At 37.7% G+C, this 18,421-nt stretch overlaps 1 protein-coding gene across 8 annotated transcripts in view; it reads left to right on the forward strand.

Annotated features, from left to right (window-relative positions):
* Positions 1–18,421, forward strand: part of ATE1 (arginyltransferase 1) — a 163,755-nt gene that overhangs the window by 18,059 nt on the left and 127,275 nt on the right. For 6 of the 8 annotated variants that reach the window (XM_041745811.1, XM_041745812.1, XM_041745805.1 and 3 more), the window contains one exon: positions 1,691–1,819. In XM_041745811.1, coding sequence (XP_041601745.1) covers positions 1,691–1,819 — 129 coding nt within the window. Of the gene's footprint in view, positions 1–592; positions 722–1,690; positions 1,820–18,421 lie in introns of all 8 variants that reach the window. The other 2 variants (XM_041745806.1, XM_041745808.1) reach the window with 1 other exon arrangement.

Here is an 18,421-nt window from a genome sequence, read left to right on the forward strand (position 1 = left end):
ATCCTCATTTTACGTGTGAGGAAACTAGAGCACAAGGAGGTAAATTTCTTTGCTTGACCAAGATGGTGACATGAAAATTTGAGTAAAAGAAATCTAACTTTAGAATTTTTGTTCTTAACTCTGCCATGAAATAGGAATACTTTGTGAAGGTTGTCTCTCACACTTATAAAAAAAATTTGTAAGTTTAGAGTTAGCAGCGATTCATGAAGAGTATCTAAAAATACATTCACATTTTTACTTTTTCTGACTTATTTACTGAAGGTGAGTTGAATGTACCTAGAATTAAGAGTATTTATGTGTTTGTGTATTGAATGCCAGAAGTATTCTGTTTTACAATAGAGTCCATCTTCCATAATTCAGTCATAGGTCTTTGTCTTAAGAGTTCAGACAGGATTTTCTACCTTTTTAATATGTAAGTTGGAGAAATAACTTAAAAAAATATTACTATCTTGTTGATTTTTAATGTTAAAGTATTATATGTCTGTGCTTTAATATGGAAACTTTTGATTTCTTTTTGGGTGGGAGTAACTATTAATGCATATTCTGTGGAATAAATTAATTAATGAACATTGTTTTTTAACTCCTTCTGAAGGTGAGGGTGGTGAGATCATCTCCACCAAGTTCTCAGTTCAAAGCCACATTTCAGGAGTCTTACCAGGTCTATAAACGTTACCAGATGGTTATTCACAAGGACCCACCTGATAAACCAACTGTGAGCCAGGTCAGCAGGCCAAGTGTAATTTTTCTGTGCAAATGGAACTTTCCCCTCCATTTAATACCATTGTATTATAACTTGATTTATTTGTGGTACCTTGTATTTATATTCAATTGGCAGCATATCTGCAAAATGATAGGAGTGTGGAGTAAGAGGCATTCTGAAAGTGCAGATTTTCCCTAGCACACATTAATGCTAGTCACATGTAATTTCAAAGTGGAAGTAACACGTAAAATGAATTTTCTTTATTTAAAGTTATTATGTCTAGATGTATTTCTCTAAAAATTAATAAGTAGAGCTCTAAGAGAAAATATTTATGAGGAAAAAACAGAGCCTTTATATTTTTATGACAGGCATGCTTTGCACAACATGGTTAATATGCTTTATCTCCATTTAAAAGTCATGTGTAGACAGAGTTCATAAGAGCCAAATTATAAAAAATAAAAAAATAAAAAAATGCCAAATTATACTTTGTTGATGTACTACCTATACACAACTGAGTGGGACTAGAAAAGTAAGCTAGTAGAATTTTTTTTAAAGATAATAGAATATTTTAATAGAAGTTCTCATATGCTTGTAATTTTATAAACCAGATTACCCAAGAAAAATGTGGAAGGGGAAAAATCTTAAAACACTTCATACTAGTAGAGGGGACAGAAGTAGTGCCCCACTACCATGAGCAACAATGTTGATTCTGTGCAGAGAACCACAAGAGAGGGAAAGAGCACAAAACAAAAGAAAAACAAATTGTCCTGGCCCTTACGAGTTAAACATTTTCATATGTAGTAGTATAAAGTTAGCACTTTAGGCTCCGTGCCAGTCAGCACGTTCCAGGGTTTATTCATTTCTTGAAAAACTCCAGTGCTGAGCTTTGGAAGTGGATTTGCGGAGATCTTACTCTAGCCTCACCTTCAGAAGCACATCACCGGGAGAGATGTTTCAATAGCATTTGCTTGTATTTTCCTTGCTCTGAAGGTGAGGTTAGTCCCTGTCTCCTTTGAGGACCCAGAGTTCAAGTCGTCCTTCAGCCAGTCATTTTCTTTATATGTCAAGTATCAAATGGCCATACACCAGGATCCACCCGATGAATGTGGGAAGACTGAGGTACCTTTTGTGAAACGTTTTTTTCCTATCTTGATGAGGTTGTCTGTGAAGAAGCATAATATAGAACTTTCTTTCACTATTTTCTTGTTACATAGAGCTGATGATCCTTTTCAATATGCATGACTAAACTTTTGTGAAAACTAGTCCTACATGTGAGTCCTACATGTAAGTCCCTCAGAGAAAAAGGATAGATTCTTATTCACGGTTCTAAGAACCTGGTGTAGCGTGTTTGTGTCCAGTCATCAGGCTGAGTCAGCAGATATTACTGAGTGCTGGTTTTGTGCCAGAGCAGACCATGTGCCACGTACAGAGGGAAGAGTTAATAATCAAATGGGAAAGATGGACCAGTGAACATATCTTAAGAAACCAGTGGAAAAGAATCAAATATGTTGAGATTATATAGATTGTCACTTCACAAGCATTTACTGAGGGCCTCTATTTTCCAGCTGGAGAGATCTAAATGAATGAGAGATTGCATATTTGTCACAGGGGGATATATTAAAAGAAAGATGCCAACAGATGCAGAAGAATTAAATTTTGGGTTTAATGACACAGACTGTGTTAGCTTAAAAGAGATGATTAGTAAGACAGGAGTTAATGCTGTATGTTCCCTGAGGGGGGCTGACTTTCAGGTCAGAATCTTACTAGATGAGTGTGGTCTGCAGACCAACAGCATCCACCTGGAATGGGATCCCACTTCAACCGTGCTGAATCCAAATCTGCATTTGGAATTAGGTCTCTGGGCAATTTGCATGCCCATTCTGGTTTGGGAAGTGCTTTCTTAAGTTCCCGGTTGAAACATGCAGTTGTGGATGATGACAGTAAGGAGTCTGCCAGCTGTAAGAAGCAATCTTTGATATTCTCAGGGGGTCTTACTCCTTTTGAACATTATTCTTTCCTATTACCCTGGAAATTCTGGCTTGTGCTTCCTGCTTACCAGGTATGAATGGTTGGGCCACAACACAAGGCCACGATCTGGTATGTTTACTGGGTAAAGATTCGTTTCCTGGAACTTTGCCTGCTTAAGCTTCAGGTGTCCAGTCCTGCAGACTAGTCCATTGCTAATGGTGTTCACAGCCTGATTGGGGCAATAGACGGATAGGCATTTCCAGTGCCATTTCCAGTGGGTTAGCTATTGGAGTAGAGTAAGTAGGTAAAGCCAGCTTAGTATAGGACAGGAGGTTAAAGAGGTTTTTTTCTGAAGGAGGTGACTTCTGAGCCAAGTCTTGAAGAATAAGTAAAGGTTTATCAGGCCAAAAGGGAGAAGGGCATTTTTGGCAACAGGACTGTGTACATAAGAAATATAAAATGCTACCTAGGGAATATTCTTGGTGAAAAAATAGAGCCTGAACTATATAAGCTTCTATTTTTTTTTTAAAGATTTATTTATTTATTCATGAGAGACACAGACACAGGCAGAAGGAGAAGCAGGCTCCATGCAGGGAGCCCGACATGGGACTCGATCCTAGGACTCCAGGATCACACCCTGAGCTGAAGGCAGGCATTAAACCACTGAGCCACCCAGGGATCCTCCTATATAAGCTTCTAGATAGAATAACCAGTTCACAGAAAATATGAGGGATAAAGGATTATATAAAATGATACCTGGGCACTTTTGTAATCCAAATACATAATAAACAGTATTTTTTTTTTTTTAAAAAGAGAAATGTCTAGATTCAAAGCTTAAAAGTTTAAAAAATATAACTACAGTACCGTAATCACACTCAGCAAACTTAACAGTAATTACATCATCTTATGCCCAGTATATGTTTGATTTTCTTTAGTTGTCTCAAAAATATCTTTTTTTTTTTTTTTTTAGATGTCTTTTTATAGTTGGTTTGTTTGGATCAAGATTCACGTAGGATCTATGCATCATGTTTTATTTTTTATTTTTTTGATTGATATTCTTCTAAACATCTTTTAAAATAAATTTCCCTCTTGTTTTTAATAGCATTTTTGAAAGAAACTGGGTTGTTTATCTTAGAATTAATTTTGCTTTCTTCTATTGACACTTTTTGAAAATAGAAACAAATGTTTATACAGTATATGTGCTTGTGTGTGATCTTTCTCTGTGGTGTGTGTATATGTATCTCTGTGTATGTATGTTTTTACAGTACATATACATGCACATGATTCCCCTTTATTATATGAACATAGCATACTTGGAGGTTACACAAGAATAATATATGGAAATCTTCATTTTCTAGCTGCCAAGTATTAGCATGGTTTCTTTAGTCTGACCTTTGATGGTGGCCATTTGGTGATTTCTGGTCTTTTACCCTTTCATAAAGCATTGTAGGAGTACTCTTGTGCATAGAATTGTTTGTTTTTTTGTCATTGTGTCTTTGTTAGAAGCTTCAGATTGCTGGTTCAGTTCCTCTCCACAGGGGGTTCCTCTTCACAGGGATTGTAGCCAGCAATCTGTGAGAATGCCTATTCCTCCAATGCCTTGGTCACTCAGATTTTTATAATTGTGAATTTTTGCCATATACATGCAAATGAAATTTGTGTGGTTTTAATTTTCATTTATTATAAATGAAATTGAGCATGTTTTCTTATGTTTAAAATCCATTTGAGTTTTATCTTCTGTGAACCATGTGGTCATAGTTTTGCTTGTTTTTCTAGGAGTATTGATTTTTTTTTTCATTCATTTCTTAGACACTTTATATAATAAGGACTTATGCCCTTGGGATAAAAGTTGCAGATTTTTTTTTAGTTTATCATTTATCTTTCTACTTCACTTTTGGTGTTTTGTAGTGCCATCAAATAATCAAGGGGCCAGAATTTGTAGACCTTAAGGTCTTGGACTTTTAACCTTAGTGGTAATAAAGAATTATTGAAGGATTTTAGATAGTGTAACTAGAGAATTCCATTTAGTTGTGTTAGAATTTGATAGGCAACAAAAAACCGAAGTTGAATTGATTTTAAGAAGGGATTTATTTGCATATGTAATGAAGAAGTTTTGGCTTCACTAGATCTCAGGAAAATACCATTAGCGTTTCTTGCTTGTGGTCTCCCACCTTGCTTTCTTTGTAAGGGTCGAATCTGAACCAGGCACATGGTGGCAGAGATAATGATGTCAGTTTAAGGTACGTTGTTCTCACAACAAGTGATCTCAGCAAAACATAACGTGCACTTCTTATTTCAGTAAGAAGTCCCAAGGAAGGCCCAACTTGAGATATATTCTTATCCCTGAACCAGCCACTGTGATGACTGGGGGATGGAGAACTCTGGTCATGTCTGGATCACGTGTTCTACCCAAGAGCTTCAGTGGAGGAAGGTACTTATTTGAACCACATGTTTTAAAAAGAGTAGAGGAGTGGTTCCCACTAGAATGTTGGCCAGGTGGCAGGTGTGTGTGGGAGGTTTTACTAAAGAGTGGTGAGACTTGAGGCAGAGCCAGCAAGGTATGATGGACTTGAAGTCCACACTAGTAGGAAGAGGATGGTGAGGGTACAGCAGACACTTCAGAGATAGAGTTGTTGAAGATTTGGTGTTTGACTTTGGATGGGTCCAGATTGAATTTTTTTTTTTTTTTTGGTTCTGGCTTACATGATTGGGTAGATCATGATGACCTTCTCTGAGATAAGAAACACAAGAGGATGAAGAATTTGTGCATTTTGGGACAGAAAATGAGTTCTATGTTGGCCAGGTTGTGTTTGAGAAGCCTGTGGGGCAACTAACCATGGGAAGATACTAATCAGAAACTAGGAGAGGCACCAGGGTGGTGCTCTGTATTTAGACTCAAAGCATGATTGAGGCTTCCCCCCACCCTCCCTCAGCATGGGGCTTGAACTCAACTCTGAGATCAAGAGATAGGCTGAGCTTGAGTCAAATGCTTAACCAACTGAACCACCTAGGCACCCTGATTGAGGTTTTTTAAAACCGGTTTTGTAGGGACACCTGAGTGGCTCGGTTGGGTGTCTTTGGCTCAGGTCATGATCTTGGGGCCCTGGGATTGAGTCCCACATCGGGCTCCCTGCTCACTGGGGAGTCTGCTTCTCCCTCTGCCTCTTCCCCCCCCCCCCCCCCCCCCCCCCGCTGGTGCTCTCTTGCTCTCTCTCTCAAATAATCTTAAAATCAAGGCTTTGTATTCGTCTGTGTGCTACATTACATTTTCTCAATTTTGTTATATATTACGGGAAGCTCTAATATGTAATATAAATGATGCATATTATAGGGTAGTAATCCGTACTATAAGAGGTATATATATATATTTTTTTTTTAGAAAGATGAACATGGCATTTAATTTAAATTTTTCTACAGTAAATTTTAATTTGAGCCATTCAGATTTGTATTTCCTTTTGTATGCAGTTAACTGTACATTTTTCATTTACATTCACTACCATCAGTAGTACTGAACTCTGGGTATGTGATTTGACCTTGTGTTTAAATAGAACTATGTAATGGATTTCTTTATTATAGCCAAATAGCTTTGCCTTCGTGATCTCCTTTATAGAGTCACATGCTTACAGCAAATTTATGCCAGTGAAAATGATTTTGACAGAACAGTATTTTGATTTCAAGTGAGTATGGCTTCGTAAATACTGTATTGGATTTGATAAATCCTTTGGCATTGAGATCATCCATAGCATTTTATTTACCTGACATCTAACTGCATTCTTACAGAGTTGTCAGAGACCTATAAAATGGTATATTTTTAAAAGATTTTATTTATTTATTCATGAGAGAGAGAGAGAGAGGCAGAGACATTGGCAGAGAGAGGAGAAGCAGGCTCCATGCAGGGAGCCCGATATGGGACTCGATCCTGGGACTCCGGGATCATGCCCTGAGCCAAAGGCGGCAGACACTCAACCACTGAGCCACCCAGGCGTCCCTAAAATGGTATTTTTCTTATAAGCTGATTTGTTCATCATCTCTCTGAATATAGTTTCTAAGAAATAAAGTAATATCTTGCAGATCAAGACTGCACTATTAAGCTCAGTAAAGCTTAATAACAGCTTTATTGAGATGTAATACACCCATTGAAAGTATATGATTCAGTGGTTTTTTTGTACGTTCAGTTGTGTAGCCATCATCACTAACACCAGAGCATTTCATCATCCCAAAAGAAGCCCCATACCCCATACCCGTCAATAGGCACTCATTTTTTTCTTGAATGCCCTAGCTCTAAGCGTGATTATTTCATTTTCCATCTTTGGGTTTACCTAATATGAATATTTCATACAAATGGAATTATATGGTATGTGGTCTCGTTGACTGGCTTGTTTTACGCAGCATAATGTTTTCAAGGTTCATCTGTGTTTAGGATATACCAGTATTTCTTTTTATGGATGAATAATATGACATTGTGCCACATTTTGTTTCTCCATTCATTGTGGACAATTGGGTGGTTTTCATTTTTTTGGCTTTTTTGAAAAATTCTGTGTACATTCATGTACAAGTGTTAGGTGGACATACTCATTTCTCTTTGGAATGTAGCTAGGAGTGGATTTGAGTTACTGTCTAGTGTAATTCCTTACACTGTTACAAAGTGTTACAGCTTTGTTCCCATCCACCTTCTTAACAATGATGTCAAATATATTGTCGTAGTTTCAACAACACAATTATGCTCTTTTATACAATTGATTATAAAATCAATAGGGAAGAAAGGAGAGTATGCATTTATATGAAGTCTGAGAGGTCTCTGGCGTCACTCCCTAGGGCTCAGCCTTGAGCATTGCATTTACCCTGGGATGACCGTGATCTTCCCAGTTTTCTATTTTCTCTTATCTTGATCCTGTATTAACATGTTTATTTCTGTTGGTATCAGACCTAGCTCTTAGGCTATGCTAATTGCTGGCTGATAGCTCCGTGCTTTTCAGCAGTGACCTGGGCATAAATTGCTCTGTAGTCTGGTTTAATTAAATGTGGGCCCCTTTGCAGGGACAGTTTTGAGGCTGTTCTTTACAGTTTGGACTCCGAGAGGGCTCTTCCTAGCTGTCTCTTCATGTTTTTCTCTGGTATATCAGCTGGGCCTGTGGCTTAGCTTATTTCCCTCATGAAACTACTGGTCTCTTCTTACTGATTTATCACCAAAATCTCAATTTTTAAAAATAACCTTAGGCTTGAACTTCCCATGCACTGTTGCAAATATAGTTACTTTCCCTGGGAATTGGTGAGGCGCACTCTATTCTTGTGGCCTGCCCCTTTGCCCCTCATGCTACTGCTCTGGAGTTAGGAGTAAGAATAGTCATTTCCCTTTGAGGGACACTCCTGCTTTATAAACAGGGCAGTGGTCAAGAGCAGCATCTCCTGGTCTTCTCCAGGTAAGATAGTTAAATTTTGGGCTAGTTAATAAGGACTTTCAGGCCTTTGAGCTGCCTTAGAGATGGTTCCGTATAAGGAGAGGATCACTGCTGCAGACAAGGCCCTTTAACTGTTATGTTTTCATCCTAGAAATTCTTACTTCACTTGGCAAAACCCTTGCCTACAGATAGAAAGTAAGCACACTCTACCTATAGTCTTGGCTGTCTTGACAAACTGATATGAACATAATACTTTGCTTTCCTGTCTTGAAGCGTGGTGTTTTATTTCAAAGGAACCCATTTCATGCATCCTCGAGTGCAGAAGTCATTTCCCCTGGTACATGCCTGTGATTTTCTGCATGATTGAACGGCCAGTGTCCCTGTGCTCAGGGGCAGGAGGAGAAGCCAAAACAGTTCTCCCAAGAGTTTAAGTGTTCTTCTGTCTTGTGTTAGGGACTGTGTGCAGTGGCTTACTATGGGGTAGCTTTGTTACTATAATGAGTGAAACTAACTCACTTGTGTTCAAGAAAATAACATTTTTTGCTTTAGGGTTGTAAAGCATTTAAAGTAAATAAAAGTCCACATTGTAACTTGGAGATTTCAAGCAACCATATCAGTGCATAAAATCCATTTTAACTCTGTTGATAGCCACAAAATAGTCATTTCAGCACCCAAGAAAGTAGATTGTTTTTCAAAAATTTGATGAGAAGATAAATATATATAGACTGCTTTGATATATAAAATAGCAAGTCAGTTCTTTTTAGTAACATCCTTAGAGAAGTAGCACATAATTGTAGATAGATTATAAAGGACTTGATGAATTACTCCAGCATGTTTGCTTCCATTCCTGTTTTCAGTCATTCCAGATAGATAGCAGATCTTCAGAAAGTAATATAAATAAAATCAAACGAGTGTAATTTGTAACCTGTTTTTTATATAATACAATATAAAACCATATAGGCAAATCTTTGTTTTGCAAAACACTAATTTCATGTCCTAGAAACATGGAATCTTAGCTGGAATTTTATTGATATTATAGAAAATACTGTTATCTTAAGTGCCATTGGTTCCTTAAAATAATTAAAATTCTCAGCTTTTCTGAATGCTTTGAAAAACAGACTGTACTCATAGCTTCAGTGGTCTCTTCACATTTCTGAGGCATTGACTAAATTGTTTTTTAAATTTTATTATGGATTTTTTTTTTAAAGATTTATTTATTTATTCATTCAGAGAGAGCAAGAGAGAGGCAGAGACACAGGCAGAGGGAGAAGCAGCAGGCTCCATGCAGGGAGCCCGATGTGGGACTCGATCCTGGGTCTCCAGGATCACACCCCGGGCTGCAGGCAGCTCTAAACCGCTGCGCCACCAGGGCTGCCCCTATTATGGATTTTTAAAAAAGATTTTATTTATTCATGAGAGACAGAGAGAGACAGAGACATAGGCAGACTCCCTGCAGGGAGCCTGGTGTGGGACTCATCCCAGGACCCCAGGCTCATGCCCTGAGCTGAAGGCAGACACTCAACCCCTGGGTCACCCAGGCGCCCCTATTAGGGACTTTCAAGCATAAAGGAAAATTGAGGGGTGCCTGGGTGGCTTAGTCAGTTAAGCATCTGCCTTCAGCTCACACGATCTCAGGATCCTGTAATTGAGCCCTACATCGTGCTCCTTGCTCAGCAAGGAGCCTGCTTCTTCCTCTCCCTCTGCCCCACACCCCTCCTCATGTGCATGTACTCTCTCTCTCAAATAAGTAAATTAAATCTTTTTTTTAAAAAAAGGAGAATTGAAAGAATAGTATACTTGACTACCTGTATACTCATCATCTAGATTCAACAATAGTTATCTTTCCATGTTTGCCTCATCTTTTTTGAATGTGTAAATTGTTTTAACTTCTATTGTACACCATGACATTTTATTAAGTTCTTTAGCCTGCCTCTCTGGAAAATAAGATGTATGTATTCAAAACACAGTATCATTGTCATGCATAAGAAAATTACCAATGATAAAAAAAAAAAAAAAAAAAAAAAGAAAATTACCAATGATTTACAAATGTCTTCTAATATGTAGTCCTGTATTTATTTACATTTTCCCATTTTTAAAAAATTAGTATACCCGACCTAGGTGTGTTTTGTTTTGTTTTTCAGAGAGCACTTGCACCTGTGAGGAGGAGGGGGGGGGGGGAGAGAAGAGAGAGCGCGTGCGAGCGTGCTCAAACGAGCGCATCCCAAGCAGGCTCCATGCTCAGGATGGTGCCCTGAGATCATGACCTGAGCCAAAATCAAGAGTTGGTTGTTCAACTGACTGAGCCACCCAGGCACCTCAGATCTCTTTATTGTTGAGTGACGTTTTCACCTTTGTAATTAGACCTTTCCGTTGTAAAGCATGCAATACCCTAAAGTAATATGTAGGATGATGTTTTTGAGAAATTTTGAATAATCTCTTTCCCAACAGTGTATCAGCCAGTTGTTTTAATGTCCTTTGATGTTCTCTGCCTAAATCAGTTATGGGAAGATGGGAGAGGCTGCAGAATGGTGATTTATCAAATTGTATTGCATTTTTTTTACCTCGTTTATGACTGGAAATTGCATATTTACTGTAAAGAAGAACATTATCTTTCTATTCACTCCCACCCACCATCTTTATTCCTTTTGATATCACTGTGGACTTATGGATTTAAAAAACTTTTGCAATATTTTTATAATCCACTGCATAATTTTTTTTAATGCTTAAACTGTCCCAAATTTGGCCACTAGGTTCCCCTCATGCTAACTCCCATGACCTTATGCTGTGACCCCATTAATCAAGAATTTCCTTCTTATCTGGCGTGACAAGATGTTCTAGATTCGTGTTGTAGCTTTTCCTTCCAGATTTGGTATCTCCCTTTTTTTCCAGGGAGTTCCAAATCCTTTTAGTGGAGAATCATATTTTTGTGCCTAAATCAGGGTGCTAGTTATGTTCATTACTATGGCATTACATGGCATTGGTTTTTGAAAGCCCAGGCCATTTGTCTTATAAAATGTCCCACATTCTCTATTTGTCTGAATCTTTCTTCCTGGTCTAATTTAACTTCTTTGTGGTCCCAATTTCGTGTAGACTGAAAATTAAGTCTAAACCTTGATTGGATTCAGGTTAAGGAATCTTGCCATGTGTACTTCATTTGGTAATTTTGTGTATGTCATATTATGTCTGAAGATATGGAAGGGTGTGTTGTCTTGGTGTTGATGATGCTAATTCTGAACACCGTGTTAAGCTAGTGACCTCCAGATCTCTTCATTGTAAGGACAAGATACCCCTTTGTGATTAGCAAGTAATCTGTAGAGAGGTATTTCAGCACAGATGCATGCCCTTTCTTCAACAACCTTTCAGGTAATGGTGTTAGTGTCTGTTGATGATCTTTGGATCCATCATTTCACTGTTGGTTGTCGAATAGGGATTTGTTTAGCTTTTCTTTTTCTCTTTTAATACATGTATTAATAGCCATTCTTCTTGTTTAGAAAGGCTGGAGGAGATTTTCTTAATCAACTGAGGATAACCTGTAGTTTTTCCTAAGAAAGCAGAGTAAATGCTGAATTCTTTTACCTTAATTACAATTTTAGAGAAAGGAGCTGGTGACAAATGAGTCCCCCCCCCCCTCCTTTTTTTTTCCTACTACAAAACTTCTGGATATATTTTTATTCAGTACTTTATAGTCACAGTCATCATTTTTTTTGTTGCTTGAACTCCAAAGTTTGATCAGTTCACGTTCCATCAGGATATCCTCTCTGTCCTTTGATAGGCTCCTTTTAATATTGAGAGCCTTCCTGTTTTCTAGAACAGAAAGATATGCCAGTCTTGTTTTATACATTTCCCAACCCAGTCTTGGAACCTGTCAGCCATTTTTCTAAGAAGCCTTGGTTCCTTTTAATGGAGATTAAATTTAGAGACCAAGAAGAATTCAGTAGTATGAGTTTATGTTGCTATTTCCAATTCAAATGTAACATGTGATATTATCGTGACTTTCCTAATTTTATGTTTGTTTCTCTTTTTTTATTTTTCTTGATTACATTAGCATATTTATGAACTTGGTTTGTATTATATATACATAAAGTAGATTCAACATTACAGTATCAATAACAGTACTGATAGCTGATAAATGCTGGTTATGATCCTTTTTTGATTTTTTTTTTTTTTTTGGTCCCTAGAACATAATCCCCTTCAGCTAGTTCCATCAGAATACTATATTCAGAAGTCACATGGAATAATTTTATTCTCTTCTGTGGCTATGATACCAGATTATGTTCATTTATTTCAGTTTGCTTTGAATTTGGGGGTTTACTTTTTTAAGATTTTATTTATTTATTCATAAAGACACACACACACAGAGAGAGAGAGAGAGAGGGAGAGAGGGGCAGAGACACAGGCAGAGGGAGAAGCAGGCTCCATGCAGAGAGCCAACGCGGGACTCGATCCAGGGTCTCCAGGATCATGCCCTGGGCTGCAGGCGGCACTAAACACCTGAGCCACCGGGGCTGCCCTGGGGGTTTACTTCTTAATTTCAGTTTTTTAATAGGTAATATATTTATCTGGTTCCAGAGCCACCCAAAGAGATAAAACACAGAGAAGTCCTCTTTCCGTGTCTCCTCCAGCCTGTTCCCTGCCCTGCAGTAATAAGCATTTTGAAGAGTTTCTGGTTTATCCTTCTGGTGTCTTGTGTGTTTTTGCAAAAATAAGCAAATACATATGAATAATCTTTTTTCCTCCTCTTCACCAAGAGAAACATCCTGTGTACACTTTTTGGCGCTTTTCTTTTTTCCCTGAAAACATATCCAAGGTCACAGTCGTAGCATCTCATAGAGAATCCTAGTTCTTTGTTACTTCACCCACAAAACATGCTGTTTTGTGAAAGGACATGCTGTAGTTTTTTTCTTATTATTTTATTTTTTGTTAACAGCTTTATCTCAGTACAATTTATATGCTATAAGTTTCACCCATTTAAAGTATATAATTCAGTGTTTTTTACTTCATTTACAGAAATGTATATGATTTTAGAACATTTTTTTATCATCCTCTCTCCTCCCCTTAATTCTAACCCTAGGCAAAAACTAATCCACTTTCTCCCTATGGGCTTACCTACTCTGTGTTTATTATTTTTTAAATTGAAATGCAATTAATTAACATATACTGTATTCTTAGTTTTGGAGGTAGAGGTTGGTGATTCATCAGTCTGAGGTAATAGTTTGTGCTATAGTTTATTGAAGTGATTTCTTGTAATGGATGTTTGGATTCTTTTTTTTTTTTTCTTTAAAGATTTATTTATTTTAGAGAGGGAGAGAGGGCAAGCATGTGAGTGGGGGTGGGACAGAGGGAGAGAATCTCAAGCAGACTCCTGACTGAGTGTGGAGCCCAGCACGGGGTTCACTCCCAGGATCGATGAAATCACGAGCCAAAAATCACGAGTCAGAAGCTCAATTGACTGAGCCACCAAGTGCCCCTAGGTCTAATTTTGTGCGGTTACAGTTAGTATTATTTTGTCATTATATACGTGTGGAGGTATACTTCTATGGTTGTTTCACATAATGCATCAAAGAGCAAAAGTTCATATGTTGTTAGATTTCACCAAATTCCCTTCCCAGATGTTGTACCCTCTTGCACTCCAGTTTACAGTTAGGAGTGCCTTAACTCCACAGTGTACCGTACAGAGTGTGGTACCAAACTTGGTTTTTTTTGACAATGGGTGAGAAACCTATCCCTGATTGATTTTTAAAATTATTGAAAAGATGTTAGAGGAAGTGTCTTATTTTGGATAACCTCTATGATCATTGGCTGAAATGTTTAGAGAGAATGGTGTTTTGCATTTCTACTTTGTACAGTTTTAGGAAACAAGTGGCAGACTGATGCTCAGGCAACAGGAAAATGAAAGGGAGTGAGCAATTGAGTGGATGACAGAAATGACATCACTGTGACTGTCCTAAATAGGAAAATTCTCAACAGTGTAAATTCTAAGGTTTAAAAATTATCTAACAAACATCATCTTGAATGACCCATAACTTTTTTCTCACACTGAATCCGTGGATGGAAATAAGGGGAAATGTTACGCTAGGCTGTAAGTACTACTTGAATAACATTGGGAGAGTTTTTCTTTATTTGGTTGTAGATAATCATGACATTCAGAGTGTTACCTTTTTTTTTTTTTTAAAGGAAATCTTAAGACTTTCAAAAAATGAAACTTTTTTGGAATTTTAGGTTTTAGAGGCTTTTTTGGGGGGGAAAGTTCACATATTACTTAATAGACATATCCCTAAGATCAATAAGTAAATCTGAATGACATATTTGTAATTTTTAAAACACTTTAAAATTGGAAATTTCAAGCATTCATAGCATAAAGACAGTATGGTGAACCCCTGTGTGCTCACTGCTGAGCTTCAGCGTTGTAAGCACAGCCCCATTTCCCCTTGCCACTTTTTGTTTGTTTGGTTTTCCAGAAACAGGACCCTGAAATTACGCCCTTTTACCTATAAATACTTTTTTTGTTTGTTGATTCCATTAGGTGGTCTTGTATTATTAATTTAAAAGTTATGACTGAGGTAGTTCGAACTACTGTGCTTTCCCAAAAAGCAGTTTTCTAAATTAGGTCAGAGGACTTCCTATGACTGTCTCAAATATTAAGGAGATCTCCTCTTCGGAAGGATACTCATTTTGAGGAAAGTTATCTTATATTGAGGCATATGTTATTCGACCATATGGTAAAGAAAAGGGAAGGAGGTTGCTCTGGGTCCATGCTGACCCCATGGAGCAATGAAAGGTGGTGGGATACTGGCCTCTTTTCTCACTCCGGCCACCAGGTGGTGCTCCAGATCCAGAACAGGCATGCACCTCCGTCCCAGCTCAGCTCTGCTGAGCTGGGTGCTAAGTGGTGTGTTCACAGTCCGTGAAGACTGATAAATGCTTTCCTTTTCCATTTTTTGGAAGTACTTTGCATTGAGGGATTGAGTATGATCATTATAAATGAGTCTTTGCTTCTTAAATATTTAAGTACTTTCTGGAACTTAACCTAAAAAAGACATTAACCATTTTTCTCTTAATAGTGTTCCTCTATGTACATGAAAATTATGACTTATATTTAGAAAAGTATTCATTATATCAGACTGACACTTTTCTTCAGTTATGTAGCAAAATCAGACAATCATGTGTAGGCATGTACTACTTTATAAATAACTATTAACAGAATTTGATAGCAAGTTCTCAGCATTTTGAAATATTTATTATTTATTTTTAAGGCCAGGGATAACTTCCTTGAATAAATTAGAAAGGTTAGATGGTTATTTGTACAATTTAATCAAGCCACTTTTTATGAATAGCTCTTAAATCAAGGGAGGTTTGTATTATAGTGTGTCTTATGTGTGTTTCCAGACATTTGTCATTAGTAATTAAATTACTAAAGCTTTTGAATCAGTTACGTAAATATTTTAGAACAGAGACATGATTATATCCCCAGGATAATGTCAGTTTGTGGGGGGAGATGCAAAGAGGTGGAGTTACAGCTATCACTAAGAACATTTTCCCTTGAGTGTCACCGGGGTGGCTCAGTAGATTGAGCATCTGACTCTTGGTTTCAGCTCAGGTCCTGGCCTCAGGGTGCTGGGTTCGAGCCCTGTGTTGGGCTCCGTGCCCAGTGTGGAGTCTGCTTGAGATTCTCTCCTCCTCCCTCTGCCCCTCTGCCCCTCTCCCCCCACCCCCACCACAAGTGCACTGTTTCTCTCTCTCTCAAATAAATACATCTTTTTTGAAAAGACATTCTTCCTTAAAGTTTCTTTTGTCAGTAATATCTAAAACTTGTCTCAAATCATAAAATCGTAGCGTTACAAGACATTAGAGATGAAAAGATCTCAGTGCTTGTGTGGAGTAAATTCTCCTATTAAGTAGGTTGGTTGTCCACGAGAACCAGGACACCGACTGATTTCCGTGTTTTTTTTTTTGTGCTGGACCGCAGTGCTCACCTATGAAAAAGTGAGAGTGGGCCCAAGTAATTAAGATGGAATAACTGACATCAGTGAATGAGACGTTCATCATAGGCAGATTTTCCAATAATTGGAACGTTTTCGTTGCTAAGGTTTTTATGTCCCCTAATCTTTTAAAATGACTGCCTTTCCCACACCCGTGGTGTTCTTCCCTGCACTGGGCTCGTTTGATAATGGTCCTCCTAGTCCCTCAGGAGCATTCTGTTCTCGCTGTGTTGTACTATGGCATATGCCTCACTCACATGACTGCTTTCTTCTCTAAAGTGTTTCTCTGTTTTCATCTTTCCTTTATTTTTTGCTGTCAGTTGTTAACTGTATTAGTTTGTCTAGTTTCAGCATTCTTTTTCTAATTTGTGGTTTCTTAATGTTCTGTTAAAATATTTATTGAGCACTTGCTATGTGCCAGGCAGTCTTCTAGAGGCACTTGGTAGACTTACCAAATGAGTGAAAAAGTCATGTAACGATCCCTTGCTTTTGCATAGCTCAAATTCAGAGGTGGGAATGGGTGATCAGAGAAAGTCATTTAAACAATAAGTGTAATAAATTAGTAAATTATATAGCAAGTTACCAGGGGATAAGTATTAAGGAAAAAGTAGAGCAGGTGTAAGGGAGGAGCAGAAATATTAATTATTGGCTTGGAAATTAGATCACCAAGTTTATTGTTAGTAAAGTAATGGTCAAGAGGAAAATGGGAAAAGAAGCTTAAGGGATTTTTCTTTAAGTTGGGGACATAAGCATTCTGTTTTGCATCCTCATTTTAACCTTTATTGCTTTCTTCTGGGGTTTTGTCTTTAGTTTCAGTACCTGAAAATCTGGAGTAGCTTGATAATTGACTGCTAGTTATGTAAGTACACCAGTAACCATCATAGTTAACAGGCTTACATAGTTTTCTGAAAGCTTGGGGGTAGGACAGTGACATGGAATGTTAGGCTGTCAAGGGGAGTGTTTGGTATGAAATGGAAGTTGATTTTTTTTTTTTAATATTCATTTGAGATAGTGCATGCACATGAGTGGTGGGAGGAGCAGAGGGAGTGATTCTTCAAGCAGAGACAAAGGAACTATGGATGTTTCTGGGGTTTTTTTTGTTTGTTTTTTTACTCTTGTGATAAAGCTTTCTTAGAGTACATCTCTCCTTTTGAAAACTTAGCTCATTAGTGTATCATAATCTACAGCATACTTGTGCCATTGCACCAACTTATAAAAATACGGTGCCAGAATCAGAAGAAATACACAGTGCCCAGCAGTGTGTCTGGAATGGAGTAGATGCCCAGTGAGCAGCACTGTGTGAATGAGCTGCCGAGTTGCCTGTTCTTGAGAAACAGCTGGAGGGAGAGCTCACTTGTTGCCAAATGGAAAACTACTCAGAAAGAAAATAGTGTTCTTGAAACTCGTGTCATGAAGCAAAAGGAGAATTCAAATGATGTCAAAAGCTCTTGTCCTTCTATAATAAGGAAAAGCTGTTTTGAATTTCCTGAGAGTGTTGTGAAATTTACCTACAATGAGTTAAGCACATTTTAGTGAGTGCAAAGCTCAGGTGATAGGAATAATCTTGTCGCGAGCACCATTTGTCTTTAGCCCTTGTATGTTAGCTCTGCTTTTTCCATTAAATCTGCGGGACCTCGAGTTTTATGACCTCCTGGTAGTGACTTGACAAGTGAACAATACTGCCTATTGATAACTAGTCTAAACGAGGAAAGTTTGTACTTTTGCTATGGTAATTTGTTTGATATGCCAGATAATTGTAGGTAACTGCTTGCATGGTTAAAAAGTAGTTGATTTTATTCTAGTCAGTAGTTAATTGTAAAAGTAAAAAATGTGTATTATATACCTGATTATTTATTCAGAGCATAGTTCTGCCTTTAAGGGGAAAAAGGGATACATTGTGTGGATCTGTAAATATTGGTGTGTGTGTGTTTTTCTGTGACAGTCATTCTAGAAATAGTTCAAAATTTTCTACTTAGAATGGCTCCACGTTGCTTTCTTCTGGGCTCTGGAAGAGGGTGATTTTTCTATTCAGTCATATAAACATTAAATTATTAGCATGTTCCAGTCACTGGTAGGTCCTAGGGATACATAGACAAATAAGACACAGCCCTTCACTCATGTGAGTTAATAAGTAAAATGAATTGTAAAATACTTTTAAAAACATCCTTACATAGGTTTACATTAATGTTAAAAATGTTAAAATATTAATATTGAAATTATTGGAAATAAGGGCACCTCTTGCTCAGTCCATTGAGTGTCCAACTCTTGATTTCAGGTTAGTCATGATCATGGGATCGGGCCCCATATCAGTCTCCTCATTCAGCTGGGTGTGTGCTTCTCTCCCTCTTACTTTCCATCTGTCCCTCCTCCTCTCT

Source organism: Vulpes lagopus, chromosome 2 (assembly GCF_018345385.1).
Source record: "Vulpes lagopus strain Blue_001 chromosome 2, ASM1834538v1, whole genome shotgun sequence".
In the NCBI taxonomy this organism is placed as follows: domain Eukaryota; kingdom Metazoa; phylum Chordata; class Mammalia; order Carnivora; family Canidae; genus Vulpes; species Vulpes lagopus.